The following is an 18,393-nucleotide window of genomic DNA, read 5'->3' as shown; positions in this document are numbered from 1 at the left end:
AGGATTAAAATCACTGACCATCACAGGTAATGCTAAAATTTAGAAGAAACTTAGAGAAATAATCCAGTCCAAAAGAGTCTTAAAAGGAACACGCCGACTTATTGGGACTTTAGCTTTTTCATCGTAACCCCCAGAGTTAGACAAGTCCATACATACCCTTCTCATCTCCGTGTGTGTTGTAACTCTGTCTGACGCCCCCAGCGCTAGCTAAGCCTAGCACAGATCCTGGAGGTAACCGGTTCCATCTAGCCTACTGCTCCCAATAAGTGACAAAATAACGCCAACATGTTCCTGTTTACATGTTGTGATTTGTATAGTCACAGCGTGTACAAATAACAAGGTCACTATGCTTTTACTATCTAGTAATTGTTGACTCTATTACTCCAACTCTGAGCGAACTCCAGGCGAACTCTCTGCTTCTCACCACGGGACTTCAGGTGCTGCGAGCAAATCACTCCGCCCAAGGAGCAGAAGTAGCAGTGCTTCGCCTTTCTGAGAATATAGTTCCCAGTTTATATACGGTTAGAAGATGGCTGTGTCTCATATGACCTTGTTATTTGTACACTCTGTGACGATACAAATCACAACATGTAAATAGGAACATGTTGGTGTTATTTTGTCACTTATTCAGAGCAGTAGGCTAGTTGGAACTGGTTACCTCCAGGATCTGTGCTAGGCTTAGCTAGCGCTGGGGTCGTCAGACAGAGTTACAACACACACGGAGATGAGAAGGGTATGTATTGACTTGTCTAACTCTGGGGGTTACTGTGAATAAGCTAAAGTCCCAATAAGTCGATGTGTTCCTTTAAATCTGCATATTTGGCTTTTTCCTAAAACAAAAAGAGGGCAAGAGGCAGCTCTTAGATTAGCTTACCGGGACAGTTAAAGGCTACCATGGTTATTTAAAACTCGAAAGATCAGCTACCTATTGGGGCATGATGCATTTTTCCACAAAGCAGCAGAGCAAAGATTCATGGTTTGTCCTCTCTTACCCTTTGTCTTTTTCACTGGACTTCAGTCTGATTGATCCTGAAAAACTGCCTGGAGACATTACTTCTGTCTCTTGGTGGCTCAGTTGGCTGGTTGTATACTTTCCTTCATTTTGCTTTTTATTTATTCATTCGTTTTAGGCCCTGTTTACAATTGGTTTCGGTGATCCGAACACTGGACAGCTGAGAAACACTGCCGTTCACACCTATCATGCTTCTCCAGCTGACCATTTGTGTTCGGATTTCGTTACTGACTATGTCACTTCCGCTAGAAGGTCAAATTGCCCCGCGCACAGTTATTACGTCCACACTCTTGCCAGTCGTGTTAGCGGTTGTGTCGGTAAAGCTTGAGGTATCTGTCCAACGCATCTCCTTCCAACAGGCAAAACGATGGACGGTCACGCAACACTTCATCCAACTGTTGTAAAATGGGCGAGATATAGAGTGTTGGCACGCTGTCACCAAAACAACCATCACTGTATTGATGTTATTTTTCTGTTACGTCCATGTCGTGGGACGCATCAGGACGCATTAGCGTTTACACTACAGAAGATGTGTGGTCAAATGTGTCCCAGACCACCGGGGACGAAGTGGTTTGAGTGATCAGATCCCAATGCGTCTTGGTGGTCGTTCACATTAACACGCTGTCCACTTGTGATTCGACATCCCAAGACACATTTTAAAACCAAGTGTAAACAGGGTCTTAAATGCTTGTTCTATATTTTTTCTATCAATTCATTGATTTTGGTTGATGTCCGTGCCTTGCACCCAGAGTGCCCAGCCCTCATGGGTTTATAAAACACCAAAATGTCAGTTGCAGTGTTCAAACATTTTATTTTACTGCTCGTTATTAAACAGAATATTCTGTCTTCTCTCCCAAGCTTGGCAAATGAAATCTGCTACAAAAAAGGTTCCTTTCTCGAAGCACAACTCAAAGTTTTTCATAATCATCCAGCCAGAAGAAATCATCATAAATAGAGGGCGTTTTAGTAAAAAGTACATCCCTTAAGTCTTAAGACAATACAATAAAACAGGACAATACATTAAAATATGTAGAGCATTAAGTATATGAACAAAGAAGCCAAAAATGATGTGATCTGGGGATAGGGTTTGCTTGACACTCACACTCAAGCTTGTCCTCAGGACGCCCGCCCTCCAGCAGCGACAGGTAACATACAATGTCCTTTAGCTGCACCGTATCCAGAGGTTGGGGCAGTGCAGCAGTCTTCAGAGGGGTCGCGTTGCCTTTGATCATCTTCAGCCCTGGAGGGAGATGGAGATGAAAGGTCAAAACATCCCCCAGAACACTTTTAATGTTAGCCCAAAAACAAGCTGGCCTGACATTAGTCAAAGAGTCGGACCGATCAATGGTGGGTGGTGTCCAGTTCACCAAAAGCAGAACAAACAAATAGTCCAGTTTAAGCCTTTTATCAAAGATCTTGTATTCTTGCAAGTGATTTAAATGGATTAAACATCTATACTCTACTACAGTGTTTCAACCTTATCTCATTGGTTTTAAAAAAGGTACAGCATGGTAAATATCAATACATGATGTAAAGTCATTAACACTGCCCCTATCGATTCTCCACTCTGGTTAGCGGATATAACCGGCCAACCAGCTAGTTGTCAGCAATCAAATCAAGTTTCTAGCTCAATACCACATGCAGCGTTTTCAGTGACACTGTGGCCACTTGGTTTTCTCTTTGGTATATGAAATACTGTGTTCTCACATTTGTAATTGTAAGTCGCTTTGGATAAAAGCGTCAGCTAAATGACATGTAATGTAATGTAAGACCAACACAAGGTATCACAAAGTATTTGTGGTATAGAGACTGCAAACTCAACCCATTCCAATATATTCAAGGATGTTTTTATTAAAAGGACAAGAGCAAGCGCTTCATCAGGCTTATGAAAACATGCAACAGGCCTTAAATGACTTAAATATGGAAAAACAGTTGTACTGTATAGCAATTAGCAATGGCATACAGGTGCGCAAAATAGCAAAACATTGATAATAATACAAGAGAATTACATGTCCATCTTGCAGTTGCCAGCACCTCCAGTCCAGTGGTACATGTACGCAAATGTTTTTTCTCTTTCTCACGAACAAGGTAGCACTTTCACATGCTGGCATGCTAAAACATTAGCCTAGCAGTCCTAGCTGGGATGGGAGTTACGGTAATTACCTGCTTCTAACTTAAAATTTTAGTAGTAATTCCGATTAGGGAACTAGGATTTTTCTGGAAGCTCATATATATATATATCAGATTGGACACTAACGAAGAAGCATGGATGCTATATGTTAGCCAAAGTTTGTAATTTAAGGGAATTAATATCCAAATTAAATTGGTATAGAGCTACATATTGACAATTTGCAGCAATTTTAACCCTCTTGTGACCAATGTGGCAATTACACAACAAATAACCTGACGGTTCTACCACCATTCTGTGTTCCAGGCCACAACACACGGTGAACTGCAGAGAATACTGGGTATTGTAGGAATGGTTGACATGAGCATGACAATAAGAATGCAAGTTTTATTTTGGGTGCATTTGCAAGTGTTTTGCATCTATAAACACTGCAGACCGTTATGGTGAAGAGGGGAGCTGTGACTGAAGCCGTAAGTGTGGATTTAGTGGTTGATCCCTAAGCCCTAAGTTATGGTCATGAGTTTTGGGTAATCAGGACAAAAATGACATTGTGGATACAAGCAACTAAAATTTGTTTGTTTTTTCACCGGATGATTGGATGGGGTTCTTCCTCAGAAACACCGTGAGGAGCTCAGACAAGTGAAAGGAGCTCGTAGTAGAGCTGCTTCTTCTTTGCGTTGGTATATCAGGCATCTCCAACTGGGAGGAAACCCAATGGCAGAACCACAACACGCTGGTGCGATATGGATTATGTATCGCACCCTGCCTGAAAATGCCTCAGGATCCCCCAGGAACAGCTCGAGGACATGGCTAGGGAGAAGGATGGATGGAAGATTGGCCTAACATCTATGCCAACGACATGGAGTATAAATATATACTACTATACTAAATTTCGGAAACTGAGCGGTTATTTCTAATTTATGAGATGGTACAAGCCAGCATACTTATGAAAACCTTGGTGTGCACCACATGGTAATTTATGCATAAAGTCAGTGTACAAGATACATCCAGCTACAGCAGCCATAAACTCTAATCTCAGACAAGTAATTATGCTGTTTGCTCCTAAAAGTACTTGTATGGGGGAATAAAGCCTTTAATAATGTTATAAAAACAGAGGCTCTGGTGTGCAGACGGCAGCAGTTTATGGTGAATGCCAGGATGTGTTAGTTCTCTTATCTGTACTAAGATGAGGATCTGGGGTGGTGGGAGGATACAGCAGGCTCACTGATTCAGTTCCTCACATGCTCTATGAGGTAATTGGCGGAAAACAACGTGCATTAAATATTTAATGCACACGAGAGAACCTGCTACATGAGGACGCATGGTGTGAGCTGATGTCCTTAGTTTACCCGCGTTTTCGTCTGATATTAGATTGCTAAACTCAATTTACATTGAATGCATAGAATATTTGGGTATCTTACTTTTCATGAAAATATGCACATGTATACATTAGTTTTTCACCAAGATGAAGATATAAAAAAATAGAAAGTTGCTTGTCACTTTTGTGCTTGTCACGTTTGAGCTTTAAAACAAAAAAAGCAAATATCAGGGTGTCCCAGTATTTTGTGTGTCGGTGTAATATTAAACTTACCTGCTGTGCATGTAAATTATTTCTGGATATAATGTTTAATGTTTTAAAATAATGATTTAGTAAGTTAATTAAATCAAATTGTCTTAAATTGATCAAATTGGTCCAATTAATGAATTTGTAAATGGATTACTTGCTTTTATGATGATGAAGCAACTCTAGATTATATTATTCAGTGCTACACTGCAGGTGAAGAACTGCTTTAATAAAAGTTTAACTTGTTTTTAGGTTTGAAATTATGCCAGCATGGGAATCCCCGGTTGTATTTAGAGTTGGACTTAGCAACCTCACTTTTTACTGCACACGTAGTCTCGCATTGCCAGACCTTCCTCCACAGCGCTGCGAAGGAGGGTCTGGCTAGTCCACACAACATTCCGGGATGGGACAAAAACGTGCTCTGGTTTATTGGCATTTCTTTAAATCAATTACAGTCGTCATGGGTGGCACTAAGCGGTGGACGCAGCCACGGTGCCGCTGCAAAATAGCCTCGGGAAGGAACTTGTTTTGATGGAACGTGTACGTTCAAAAGTTGTTTTAGTCATGCAACAGAAAACTCAGATTGGACAGATAGTCTAGCTAGCTGCCTGGATTTACCCTGCAGAGATCTGAGGAGCAGTTAACCATAGTCCTCATACTGTATATCAACCAGAGTTTAGAATGCCTGTGGAACGTCGTGGATATAGACTACTGCAAATGTGCTTCAGTACCGCTCAATCCCTTCAAGGAAGTTTCTTCAATTTCTTGCCACTGAGTGCTGCCAGCAACTGGGGGACATTATTTTATAATACAGTCTTTTAATCCTGCTGTTCAAAGACAAGGCAATTTCTGCTGTAGTAACCCCAGAGTAAATGCAGACAAAAAAAGCATTAAAAAGGCAATTCCATTATTTCAGTTAATGTATCTGTGCTTTTCCTGGATCGACATCTACTCCATTTGTTTGGACACTACATGCTCAGCTGTAGCTCATTAAGCCTGCAGCAGTTATCAGACTAATGAGCAAAAATTACACAAGATTCTTGTGTTGGCAAGAAACCTACAATGTGTTAGAACTATTGATAAGTTGCCAGGCATCTCCGACGATGGAAGTCTCACAGTTTAATGACTCAGGCGTTACTAATTTTACCTACACAAGCATTTAGTCATGTATGATCCATTTCCATTCAGCTAAATATAAACACTTGCTTTAGTTTTGCAGCCCTTAGGAGGTATTTGAGGAGTCCTGCCCTCCATGATTGTTTTCATGTGCCTTTGAGAGATTGATAATTTTGTTTTCAGGCCTTCCTTGTGTCCTATTTCCAAAACCATCTATTCAAGACACTTGTAATATGACCGCTAATTATATGTGCTTACATCAGAGGCCGGCATTGGACAAAGTGTTAAAAGCTCTTATAGCCTAAAACACAACCGAAGTGTCCAAGGATGCTGATATTTAAAACCCATTACATCACAGGTCAAATGAGGTAGATGTCAGGATTTATTATTCACCTGAGTTATCAGGCAGTCAAAGAAGTGTGAAGCCAGGTGTCAGTGCAGGGGAATGCTGGCTTCAATATTAGTAACTCATTACCACACCAGAATAAGATATCAGTATAAATGCTGTAAACAAACTAAACAATTGCCAAGGCAATTGGCAGCCGCTTCACTACAATTTACATTGTGTGCCACCGAACTGAACTTGGCAGGAAATCTGTTATCTGATGGCACAAAAACAGATAAACAGAAATGGTGCTGCTTTTACACATCAGCAACAGCAAGGAAGGTAAAGTAGCGCATTGACAAGAATGAGTCACTGAGGAAATGCTGTGAGGGCTTGCAATAAGTGACAAATTGGCTGCATCAGTAACTACAAAACACCAACACGCTGTGTTTACAACGTGAGGGTTTGTCATGGTGAAGACTTCCTTTTCTACACTTACCAGAGACTCTGGGTTTGTCAGAAGATGAGGGACTGGGTTTGGGTCTCTTGTTGCTAAACGTCATGAAGAGGTGTTGACAGAACTCTTCGGGGAGTTCACTCTCCAGGAACGTCTGCATGAAGACCTTGAAGCCCTCAAAGTCAATCTCCTAAAAAAACACGGACAGAAATAGAGTGTGTCGTTTGTCATGGTGAGCTGCAGTCGTCTTCTAAAAGGCTTCAAGGAAACACAGATGATTTTCAATATGCAGAGAGCATGTTGGTATGTTTCACTTTTGTAGGGGAAAATCTGTGATTGTTTGTGAAAATGTAGCAGAATTCATGTTGGAGATTTCTGCACTCAGAAAGATGCCTCAAATGTTGTTTGTGCTGTGGGCGGTGAAGACCTATTTTAGAGTGCTTTCAATGTTTTTGCAAGCTTTTACCTTTGCGTTCTGTGTACGTGCTGTAGTCTTTTCTACTATCCATTATAGCTTACAGCTTTGTCCATCCTTTTGATCGTTTGGCTGGCTGATTGGTTGAATCTGCGAGTTGTTAATGTTGTCTTGCATTTTGCTAATGAACACAGTTATTACCAGTTCAACAAACACATTTTGGATGAGTAATATTTCCCTGTAAATAGCTGCATATCCTCTGTGAAGTGCCTTTAATTTAGTTTCTCATTAAAAACTTTTATTATTACTTCACCACTGCGTCAGAATGACAGTAAGTATGCAAACTTTATTTATAAAGCAACTTTCATAACCATGGTTACAAGGTGCTGTACAGTGCAACTTTAAAAAACAGTTAAAATGGAAGAAGAATGTTGAGTTCATTCAGCTAGAAACTATGTAAGCATTTAGCAAAACACTCCAATAATAAATTCGAGGAGAGAGATAGCAAATACCTGGCTGAGGATGTCCTGTTTCTAAACCCGCAGCATTGTAGAAGGAAAGAAAGCCAACATGTTCATGTATGAATCATGCAGTCAAATGTGCTTAATGTCCATATTACACATGTGCATGTAAAAACCACAAGACATGTCTGTGAATGTAGGTCTTTAGCTGATTACCCTCCACTACATTAAGGGTATTATAACATGCAACAATTAATAATACATGCATAGTGGATCAAACATATTGTATGGATTACTGTGAATTGAGATCCTCGTAATTATGTACTCCCTTTTCCCAAAAAACATATTGGGAAACCATTTTTTTTTGCTAACTGGTTTCTGGACATTTTATTGTATTCACTGTAAAAATGTGACTCTTTTATTATTTTAACTGTTAAAAGCCCTTCTAGGGACAGGTGTTGCGAATTAGCCATGGCTATAAACACTGTGATACAGGCATCGGATTGTTCTTTATGTAATAATCTATGTTTTTTGTATCTGTCCCTATTCAAATAAACAACAAATAAATAAAAAAATGTTGTATGTTTGTGTGTATATGTGAATAATGTTACATGTAGTGAAAATATTTCTTTTCCAAACCCCATCAACACTACCACATAACTTTCAAAGCTGAATACAAAATTCCAACCTTGAAATACTGTTTCTATGGGGATATACAATTACTTGTAATGCTAAATGGCTGCTTACAGTTCAGCTCTGTCAACATGTTCTTAGAAAAATGTGTGAACAAAGCAGAGTGAAAAATCTTGTAAGAAGTGTGCAGAGGAATTGAAAATGTACATAACACATAAACAAACACATATGAAACAGTTTTGTTTAATCGTCTGCAGCTATGTGTTTAAAATCAAACTCATTTATTACATAAAATCACGCTTTTTCGGAGCATAACAGAAGAAAAAACAGTTTTCTATTTTTGTGAAAACAAGTATGGTGTTCTGTATGGTGGCTATTTTTTTTAGCACAGTTGGATTCAATAGAATATAAACTGTTATGTAATAGAATATAAACCGTACATACCTCCTCTGGATTGTATTTAGCTAACACACCATCTCCATGGAACTCCTGAAGCACATCCTTCAGCTTCTTGGTTGAGTCTGAGGGAAACAAATTGAGGCCAAGTAAGTGTATTTGTGATCTGTTTATGTTTCCAATATTTGGCTTCTTGCATACATTTGATTTAACATTCAATTACAGTACAAGTTTGATTTGCTTACATTCAGTCTGCAACAAGTGGTCTGTATTATTTATTGATATGGATTTTCTGGACTTTGTCAGCACCTCTAAGAGCTGCCAAAGCTGCATGCACCCTGACAGGATCATATATTAGGTGTGTGGATGCAGCACCAGTTGTAGGAAAGTAGCCTATGCTACTGACTACCAAGGTCAGTAAATGAGGCGGACCTCATTTATAAAACTTCATAACTTTAGATATTATCCATAATCTTGAAAACATTTAGTGGTTTTAGTGATTTAGCTTTTGGAGGCTTGGAAAATAAGTAAACTTACTTAAACTTCAAAAAGTGCAGCTAAAAACAATAGCTGTTAGCAGCTCAGGTTAGCTAAGAGGCGAACACATGTATAAAAGGAAATCAAATAAAAAAAGCCCATTAATATTTTGGGTAAATATTTATTTGCTTTCTTTCCATGAGTGAGAGGAAAATATTGACATTAATCTCACATCTGTGCATTAAATAGAGACCTGGAGACAGAACATGGTTAGCCAGCTAACGTTAGCCTGGCTCTGCCCAAAGTGGGGAAAAACAAAACACAGACCAATAAGTCTAAAGCTCACTAATCAACCCGTTCTCACTCCAAACTCTTAAAATATGGATGTTTGGACAGTGGCTGTCAGCGTCTGAAGCGACGTAAAAAGCGTCCTTCAGCGCGTTTGTACAACGTACCGGGGAGAACAGCATGTACACGGGGTTTAGCGAGTACTATGTAAGGGGGAAATTCCGCGTAGGGAGGTTGGTTGGGGTGGTGGATGGGTCAAACACAGGACTTTCACCCAGGATACCGGGGTTCGTGTCCCGAGTGTGTCTTTAACCGTCCCATTATTGCCGCGTGTCATGGAAGTGTAAGCACACCCAACACCTTTTCCTAAACCCAACCGTCCCGTTATTCCCACGAGTCACGGAACCGTAAGCCCACCCACGACCTTTCCCTAAACTCAACCATCCAGTTCCCGTGAGTCACGGAAACGTAAGCCCACCCACGAGCTTGTCCTTAACCTAACTGCGTCAAAAGGGACGCCAATAGTCCCGACCAAGCGCGTTTAGTTAAAGCGTGTTATATGACTATGGTGACCAGACGTCCTGGTTTGACCAGGACAGTTCCGATTTGACCGGGACAGTCCCGATTTTGAATTGCGTGTCCCGACGCTAAAATGTCCCTGTTTACACCAACCATTATGACACTGTCCCGGTTGTCAGCGATTACATAGCCGACGTGGTCTTATTATAGTCCGATCATTAACTAAACCCATGTAGAAAGACTAATAAAGCATCCAGTGTATGATTTTAACAATGTGTGTGTGTCAGTCAATCGTAGCGGTCTGCGTCTGCATAATCTATTCAGCCAGCATTACAATGTATATTTGTAAACATTGTTGCAATGCCTCTTCTTATCTGTCTCGGTTTAATAAGTCCCTCCATGTCCACTGGAAAGTCAGCAGACCAGCGCTGGGTGGAAATGTTCAAAAGCAAGGAGATTCGGTTCAAAAATGTAGGTCTCCTTTGTCAGTTCGCCATGTGTCTACCGGACACAAATGCTCCCGTTGAGCGGATCTTTTCACTCATGAACACCACGTGGACAGACGAGAGGAACCGCATGACCATTCCCACCTTAAAGGCGCTACTCGTCACACGGGCCAATTTTGCTGACACCTGTGCACAATTTCACAGTAGGCTTTCAGCCAACAAATTGATTCTTGAGCAAATTCACTCCTCTAACAAATGAATGTTTCCAATAGGGAAGCTATCTGCTCTATCAAATGAGATTACATTTGTGTGTGTGTGTGTGTGTGTGTGTGTGTGTGTGTGTGTGTGTGTGTGTGTGTGTGTGTGTGTGTGGGTGTTGCTGGTTAGAATAACACTGGTAACACTTTATGGTAAGGGTACATGAATTATCATGAATTCATGCATGAATTAATTGATGTAGGCTATGTATTATTATGCATTATCAATGATTTATGTGTTACTGCATTCCTTAATATCCCATGAATCATCAGGAATTGACGTCATTCGTGACCTCATACATTAACAACACAACGAAAGCATTAGGTAGTGGGCATATCATTATGAATTATGATTTATTAAGCATGACCATGATTATTTTTCTGCAAAAAACTGTGGTCATCACTGATCAATTCTGATTTGAATACAGCTTGTGCATAATGATGTAGCCACCTTACCTAATGCTTTAGTTGATGTGTTGTTCATGCATGAGGTCATGAATGAGAGGCTATGAACTCTGTCAATCCCTGATGATTCATAAGATATAAAGGAATGAAGTAATGCACAAATCATGAATTAATTCATGCATGAATTCATAATTCATGTACCCTTACCGTAAAGTGTTACCATAACAGTAGTTCAAGCCTGTGGCAGCAGTTCCAAATAATTCGTTTAGTGCCATGCAATGAAAAATACCTTTTCACAAAGTTTTTCACAAGTTCAGTGGGTGCATTTTCCAAAAGAATGCTTTAATTCTGAAAAATAAAGTTGGTCACACACGAAACTCACTCAATGTCTTTTAATATTATTTCTTAGATATGTAGGCTACATACCAAGAAAATTCATGAATATTAACTGAGATATCCCATTATGTTGTGAACAGTAGGCCTACGTGTGCTGTTGGCAAAATTGTGTCTAATCTGTTGTCTGACAGATTGTCTGACCTGGGCTGGCACATGTTCACGTTAAAAAGCGTGTGCGTGCACGAGCACTACGGTCACACGCAAAGTGTCCCGGTTTTAGTTCCAGGAAATATGGTCACCCTACGCTAAAGGAGACTTTTAGTGTCAATAACAACGACAAAGGCACCTGACCAAGCGTCCGTATTTTACGAGATGGGAGTGAGAATGTGTTGCACTAATTAACACACTGCATCTCATACTTTGTTCAACCTGTAGAGACCAAAACCATTGACTTTATTTGGCAACATGGCAACAGCTGCAGAGAAGTAGGATAAAGTCTCCCATCCTGACTCCAGCTCCATACATAACACAGAGAGTGATATTGATCTTCTCACTCTCTGAAAATTATCGGATGTGTATTGCCCAAAATGTTGAACTAGACAAAAATACCAACATGGCACTGATCATTTTGGAAGGTCAACAGCTAACTATAGCTATGCAGCTAATTTGAATTTGAGCCAACTACTAACCCTAGGATTAACTAACTGGGATAACCTAGCAAAATTAAACTGTATTTAAACCTGCATCAACTGACTGAGCTTGGGGACAACAGAAAAAACACAACACTGACAGATTATCATCTTTTAAATGGATACAGTGAATTTAGCAAACACATTTAGCAGATAAAGCGTTCATTTGGAGTCATGTTTCCTGCCACCTGACAAATATAAGTCCAATATTCACTCTCCTTGTTAGCTCTATTTTTGATCTCTATTAACTTATTATTGTTAATATAAAAAATATTGGATATAGCTGCTCTAAAATCCAAAAAGTAGGCCTACAAAATAACTTGTTTCAAGAATGATCTTACAAGTGTGGAAATAATATGACCACACTGGCGTTTTAAGGAAATAGGGTGTGGTTTTACCACTCAGTTATAGACAAAAATAACTTGATCAGACAGAGATTTGCTGTGATAATTACTGCATGCTGCAGAGCGTTTATGAGCCCTGCTGCTAAATCAATTTGCTGCGCCACAGATACTAGGTTCTGTGTTACAGAAGTTAATTAGAAGAACCATTTTCTCATATGCACTGGAGGGCCTGGTTCATCTTTTACAGAGATACTCATTTAAGTTAGTGCGTCATATTAGCTACCTTGTCTCTCACCTTTTCACAGGCTTAATTTGCACAAGAAAATGTGGATCTTTGACTCCTACCGTTGATAAAATGATGTCTTCTTCTCAACAGTTCTGCTAACTACAACCTGCCATTATCTACATAGAGCAGCCAGGGACCCTGAGGTAAAGTTGCTGTTGATGAAACCTCCTCATGATTGACGATCAGCAAGTGTGTTCGGCGTCAAAAACAAAAGTGTAGTTACTGGATTTTTTATTCTCAAAACCAGTCAAACTTGATGAAACTGTATTATAAATGTTACAGTACGTTACGTCTTCTCTTAGACTGAGAAAAAACAATTACATTACAATACATTAGTTTTTTTTTTATCATATTGCAAGCCAAATATCAGACTTTATACAGATGTATCTGTTTTTATAGGTCCATTAGTTAGTAGACATAAGTTGTGTGAGTATTGTGTTAAAGTTATTAATGGCTGACATTCTGTATTGATTAAAAATGTGCATTTGAGCTCCTCCTAACAGCCGTTTGTTGGTTGTAACCTATTTTATACAGTCTATGATGTAACATTGCGTCCCCTCCTGCACTAATGGCTTTGGACCTTTGATTTTCTCATGATGCATTTTACCAACAGTGACTGGAAATAATTGTTTTACATTGGACGGAGCGTGTGTCATCATTATTGACCACCTTTATTAGCATGCCCTGAGTGATTACGTATCTATTGATTGCCTGTCACATTCGTACAATGTATTTTCTCAATCAGGCTAATGATTTAACCATTGTGTGGCACACAGTAATCTGATGACATGACTCATGTTTATTACACTTCTTTACCTTTAAGAGTATTTTCCCCTTTGTAAAGCAGCACTCTGCTACACTACGCATATTAGTAATTATATCACATAAAGAGAAACTAATTGTTGTGAGTCAGAGCTTAGGTGCCTGACTCAGCTCACAGCTATTAAAATGTTATGAAAGTGTGCTCGGCTCACTTTAATGAGAAGGTAGGGAGAGCTACAGTAGGAGGCTAGATGAAGGGCGAGATGAGGAGGGAAGGTGATGCCTATTGTTGCTGCTCAGAGAATGGGATATTTTATGACCTGTAGCTGCAAAGTGCACAAAGAGTCGCCCGGAGCTCGTTGAAACATTATCCAAATCTGTCTAGCGTGCACACTCTGCCTGCACGCACACATGCACACTTTAGCTCTCTCTTGCTGCTTTGCTTTTTTTTTCCATTCCGCCTTTTATTTCCAACCAATTTTCATTCTGAACTACATTGATAAGCCTCACGGTCTACGAAACATCTTGCTAATTGAACACCACAACTCCTTAGCCACCCACAAAGCAAACATTTGATAAAACACAGAAACAAAAACCAGAACCTGATTGGCTCTTGAGCATCCACCGGAGAGATCAGAGGAGCTCCTCGGAGTAAGAAACAATGTTGTCACCAGGCACAGAGCAATTAAAGGGACAAATGTCATAACAATGTGAAACAGTGGAACAAGAGTTCCTGGGTGAAACGCATTAAATATTAAGATTCATTCTTGGTGCAGCGGTTGGCTCGAAGATGTTGTGTTTGACACTGAAAATAGCTCTGAAATATATTCCAGCTCTTTGTCTAACTTGATACAAAAAGCACTTAGGATCAAAAATAGTTAAGACACCTAACGACTCCATTTCTTCTCCTCAGTTTGTTCCATTGTCTGACTACAAACGATTTACTGTGACTTGTACTTTCAAAGTCTGTCCAAAACAATGTGTGGGTGGTGAGCAACATCCCGCAGATAGCCTGCCAGGCATCGTAATATTTTCCATCCCTGGTACAATCTCAAATAATGAAATGTGTCGACATCTTGGAGCGTAACATAAACTCCAGGCATCCAGACCACAGTCTGGTGAGCAGGGGAGCCATTTGTTGGGTTGCGAATGAATGATTAAATGCTTGAGCAGTTTGAGCTTCGTACTTCAGCAAGACGGACATGCAGTCTGCAATTACAACGTGAAGATTTTATCAGTAGACAAAGAAGGGATGTTTGAGCTTAACCACAGTGAATTGAATCATTCTTAGTATTGTTAACTCAGTGGATTGATGCTATCGGAGAGAATGTATTACTTCTTCTGTTAATGCGAGGATTATTGAAGATATGAAAGCAGAGATCTGACTCATGGCAACTTTCCAAAATTGAAGTTTGCCTCAAGTCATAAAAACTCAAACAAAACAAGTATAATTCACAAAATGCTATTTTTCAAAGGAAGATGAACTATGTAGTTCTGTGTATTTGCTCCAACTGTGATACGGTTATGAGAACTGGTATTGCTTGTACAGTGGTCTCACTTTGCCAGACCATCCTCTAAGGTGCTGCAGAGGATGGTCTGGCTAGTCCACACAGCATTCCGCGATGGGAGAAAATCACGCTCTGGTTTATTGGCATTGTACGTTCAAGTTGTTCAACAGAAAACTCAGATTGGACAGATAGTCTAGCTAGCTGTCTGGATTTACCCTGCAGAGATCTGAGGAGCAGTTAACCATAGTCCTCAGAAATCCACCGGAGTTTAGAGTTTCAAGGACAACATAACCTCACACAGTGAAAGGAGCTACTTGTCTAAGTCTGAATATCTCTTTTATCCTACAAAAATATTTCTGCAGGTGAAAAGTCAAATCCAGTTTGACCTTTTTCACAATGAAGAAATCATTCCCTGGCCCACACAATGAGGGCAACCAAAAAAGGCACTAAGCAGCGATGAAAACAGTAGAAAACGATCTGATGCTAAAATAACCAACAATGCAAAAGTCTGAAATACAACACATTTTCTGTAATCTTATCCTAAACCTCTTACCAAGTAACAGATACCTGTTTCATTACATTTGGGGGTACGTTTAACTTACAAAAATGTCACCCACGAGTAAAGATTCTCTTGGAGGCTGGATGAGCTGCTGGACTGTGATTTCCCCAGCAACTATACTATCGTTCAGATTACAACATTATAGTATACTGTAGTTAGGTCAAAGTGTTTTCCCTCTGTGGAGAAAGGAAGACTATCTGGCCTGACTTGTACAACAAGCCCAGAGACTTCTCGTTCATTTTGTAATAAAAATTTGATAATTGAGGAAACAACAAGTATTTAAATGACTTGTCACTTTGTCTGGCGGCTGTTTTCCGCCGTTTTGGCAGATAGCGCACAGCTGGTGTAGCCTATTGGAGTTTTCTTGTTAAAAACAGACAGTGCTGCTGGAAACCGAGCCGATCAGTTAGAAACAGTACGCGGTACGCAACGGGCCGCAAAAACCAAAACAATGAGCTGAAAGAACATAAAACGCTCCGTAGAGCTGAGTGGAACTGCAGATTTATCTGATAATTCTCTGTAGGGTTTGTCACCACAAGTGACCCCTTTCACATGACGTTTTGATCCATTGTGTTGACTAGTGCAGCAAGAAGGTAGCCACCCAGAAGAAGCAGATTAGCAGAGGTGTCATATCATCTGGAAAATGACATGTTCTTAAATAACAGGATCACATCACACATACAGTGAGACACCTAGAAAAACACAGACTCTCCTACTACTCACACTGAGTGTATTCTTGTAGCAGGGCGAATTCAGCTGGGGTCAGTGTGACCCATTTGTCCTGGCTGCTCATTGTGTTCAGACCTCGTTTATCCGTCCGCTGAGCATTCCCCGGGCAGCAACACACAGCGGGGCGTCACACACTGGAAAACAACAACAGACATCAGATCACCTGCCCCATTCACAGACACAGACATCTCATTTTACTTAATTGCTGTGAAAATGACAAAGCACGTTAAATGCACCAAATATGTGGCTGGATTGGAGCTGGAGACGCTGGTTTGCAATTAGAAGCTGTGGTCAGCAATACTGATATACTGCATGTCACTACATAAATATATAACAATGTAATTTTGCCTCAATTCCCATAACACCGATATGTCATATTTCCCTGGTTTCCTGCCTTTTCCTCTTTCCGCAGTTGTCATCTCAACGCTGGCCAAATGGTCCTTTGTCTCCTGATCGCCGTATTTCTCAGAGTAGTTGCAAAAGACTTGACATTTCAGGCAATCATGTTTGTCAGCCAGTTTAGGATGAAGCCAGAGTACAGCATCTACCATAATTAGAAACTGATGGAGAGCTTTTTATAGATAGAAACAAATGTCAAAGTGTTTGAGAAAAATATAACGAGGGAAATAACAATTGACTATATATAAATATATAAATTGTATTTATTGACATATATTCATTATTATGTATCGATAGGCTATGTTTATGTCCAGATGTATGTGCCACATTTTGTATTTAAAATTAGAATAAAAAAACGTGTTTTTTATGTTTATTTGATTTAATTTTAAAAAAGTCACACATTGCTCGAGTGAGAATAAAACCCTAAACCTAGGAAGTGCAATATTAATGCTACGCTCTATTGTCACATTAGAAATGTCATTGCAACATCTGAAAAAAAAGAAATATTACCCATCATCCCATTCACATTTGGTTTTTGAAGTTATCTAATCTTCTATAACACTAATAACACTATCCAGATCATTTATGGTATACATACAGATTTGCGATTGATAAGAAAAGAGATATGAGAGTGTGAAGTACCCGTTTCATTTCGGGAAAAAACTAAAACATGTCTCTGAAAACTGGCTCAGATTGAAGCTTCACAGAAATGTTTGCAACAAGTGGATGGGAGGTGGAAGGGTCCCTGTGTGAAAATAAAAGCCTAATTTGGGAAGCTTTGGTGCTGCTTTCCAAATTACCTTGCATCAGCCTGACTGGTTGCTATGATGACAATACGATTGAGTTTAAGCTAAATTGCCTTTTTATAGGCTCATACTTACACTCACCTAAAGGATTAATAGGAACACCTGTTAAATTTCTCGTTAATGCAATTATCTAATCAACCAATCACATGGCAGCTACTTCAATGCATTTAGGGGTGTGGTCCTGGTCAAGACAATCTCCTGAACTCCAAACTGAATGTCGGAATGGGAAAGAAAGGTGATCTAAGCAACTTTGAGCGTGGCATGGTTGTTGGTGCCAGACGGGCTGGTCTGAGTATTTCACAATCTGCTCAGTTACTGGGATTTTCATGCACAGCCATTTCTAGGGTTTACAAAGAATGGTCTGAAAAAGGAAAAACATCCAACATGTGGCAGTCCTGTGGGCGAAAATGCCTTATTGATGCTAGAGGTCCGAGGAGAATGGGCCGAGTGATTCAAGCTGATAGAAGATCAACTTTGACTCAAGTAACCACTCGTTACAACCGAGGTATGCAGCCAAGCATTTGTGAAGCCACAACACGCACAACCTTGAGGCGGATGGGCTACACCAGCAGAAGACCCCACCGGGTACCACTCCTCTCCACTAAAAATAGGAAAATGAGGCTACAATTTGCACGAGCTCACCAAAATTGGACAGTCGAAGACTGGAAAAATGTTCCCTGGTCTGATGAGTCTCGATTTCTGTTGAGACATTCAGATGGTAGTCAGAGTCAGAATTTGGCGTAAACAGAATGAGAACATCCGTCATGCCTTGTTACCACTGTGTAGGCTGGTGGTGGTGGGGGTGTAATGGTGTGGGGGATGCTATCCTATCAATATGGGCCAAGATTTCTAAAGAATGCTTCCAGCACCTTGTTGAATCAATGCCACAAAGAATTAAGGCGGTTCAGAAGGCGAAAGGGGGTCAAACACGGTATTAGTATGGTGTTCCTAATAATCCTTTAGGTGAGTGTATATTATTGAACTGAGTCCAATATCTAGCATTTTATTGGAGGTAAATTAGAAGCTGCAAGTGTTCCTGCTAGAAGAGCATTTTTGACTGAACCTATTAAAACAAA

General features: G+C 40.0%; 1 protein-coding gene across 4 annotated transcripts in view; it reads right to left on the bottom strand.

Moving 5' to 3' along the window:
• Positions 1-18,393, bottom strand: part of dgkb (diacylglycerol kinase, beta) — a 129,006-nt gene that overhangs the window by 77,762 nt on the left and 32,851 nt on the right. For 3 of the 4 annotated variants that reach the window (XM_036006491.1, XM_036006492.1, XM_036006490.1), the window contains 5 exons: positions 16,107-16,246; positions 8,556-8,632; positions 7,530-7,550; positions 6,645-6,792; positions 2,115-2,252 (listed from right to left, as the gene is read on the bottom strand). In XM_036006491.1, coding sequence (XP_035862384.1) covers positions 2,115-2,252; positions 6,645-6,792; positions 7,530-7,550; positions 8,556-8,632; positions 16,107-16,176 — 454 coding nt within the window. In that variant the 5' untranslated portion in view covers positions 16,177-16,246. The remainder of the gene's footprint in view (positions 1-2,114; positions 2,253-6,644; positions 6,793-7,529; positions 7,551-8,555; positions 8,633-16,106; positions 16,247-18,393) is intronic. The other variant, XM_031279525.2, reaches the window with a different exon arrangement.

The sequence above is a fragment of the Sander lucioperca genome, chromosome 10 (assembly GCF_008315115.2).
Source record: "Sander lucioperca isolate FBNREF2018 chromosome 10, SLUC_FBN_1.2, whole genome shotgun sequence".
NCBI classification, from domain to species: Eukaryota; Metazoa; Chordata; class Actinopteri; order Perciformes; family Percidae; genus Sander; species Sander lucioperca.
Note: the sequence above shows the minus strand (reverse complement) of the source record. Positions and strands in the feature narration are given on the sequence as shown.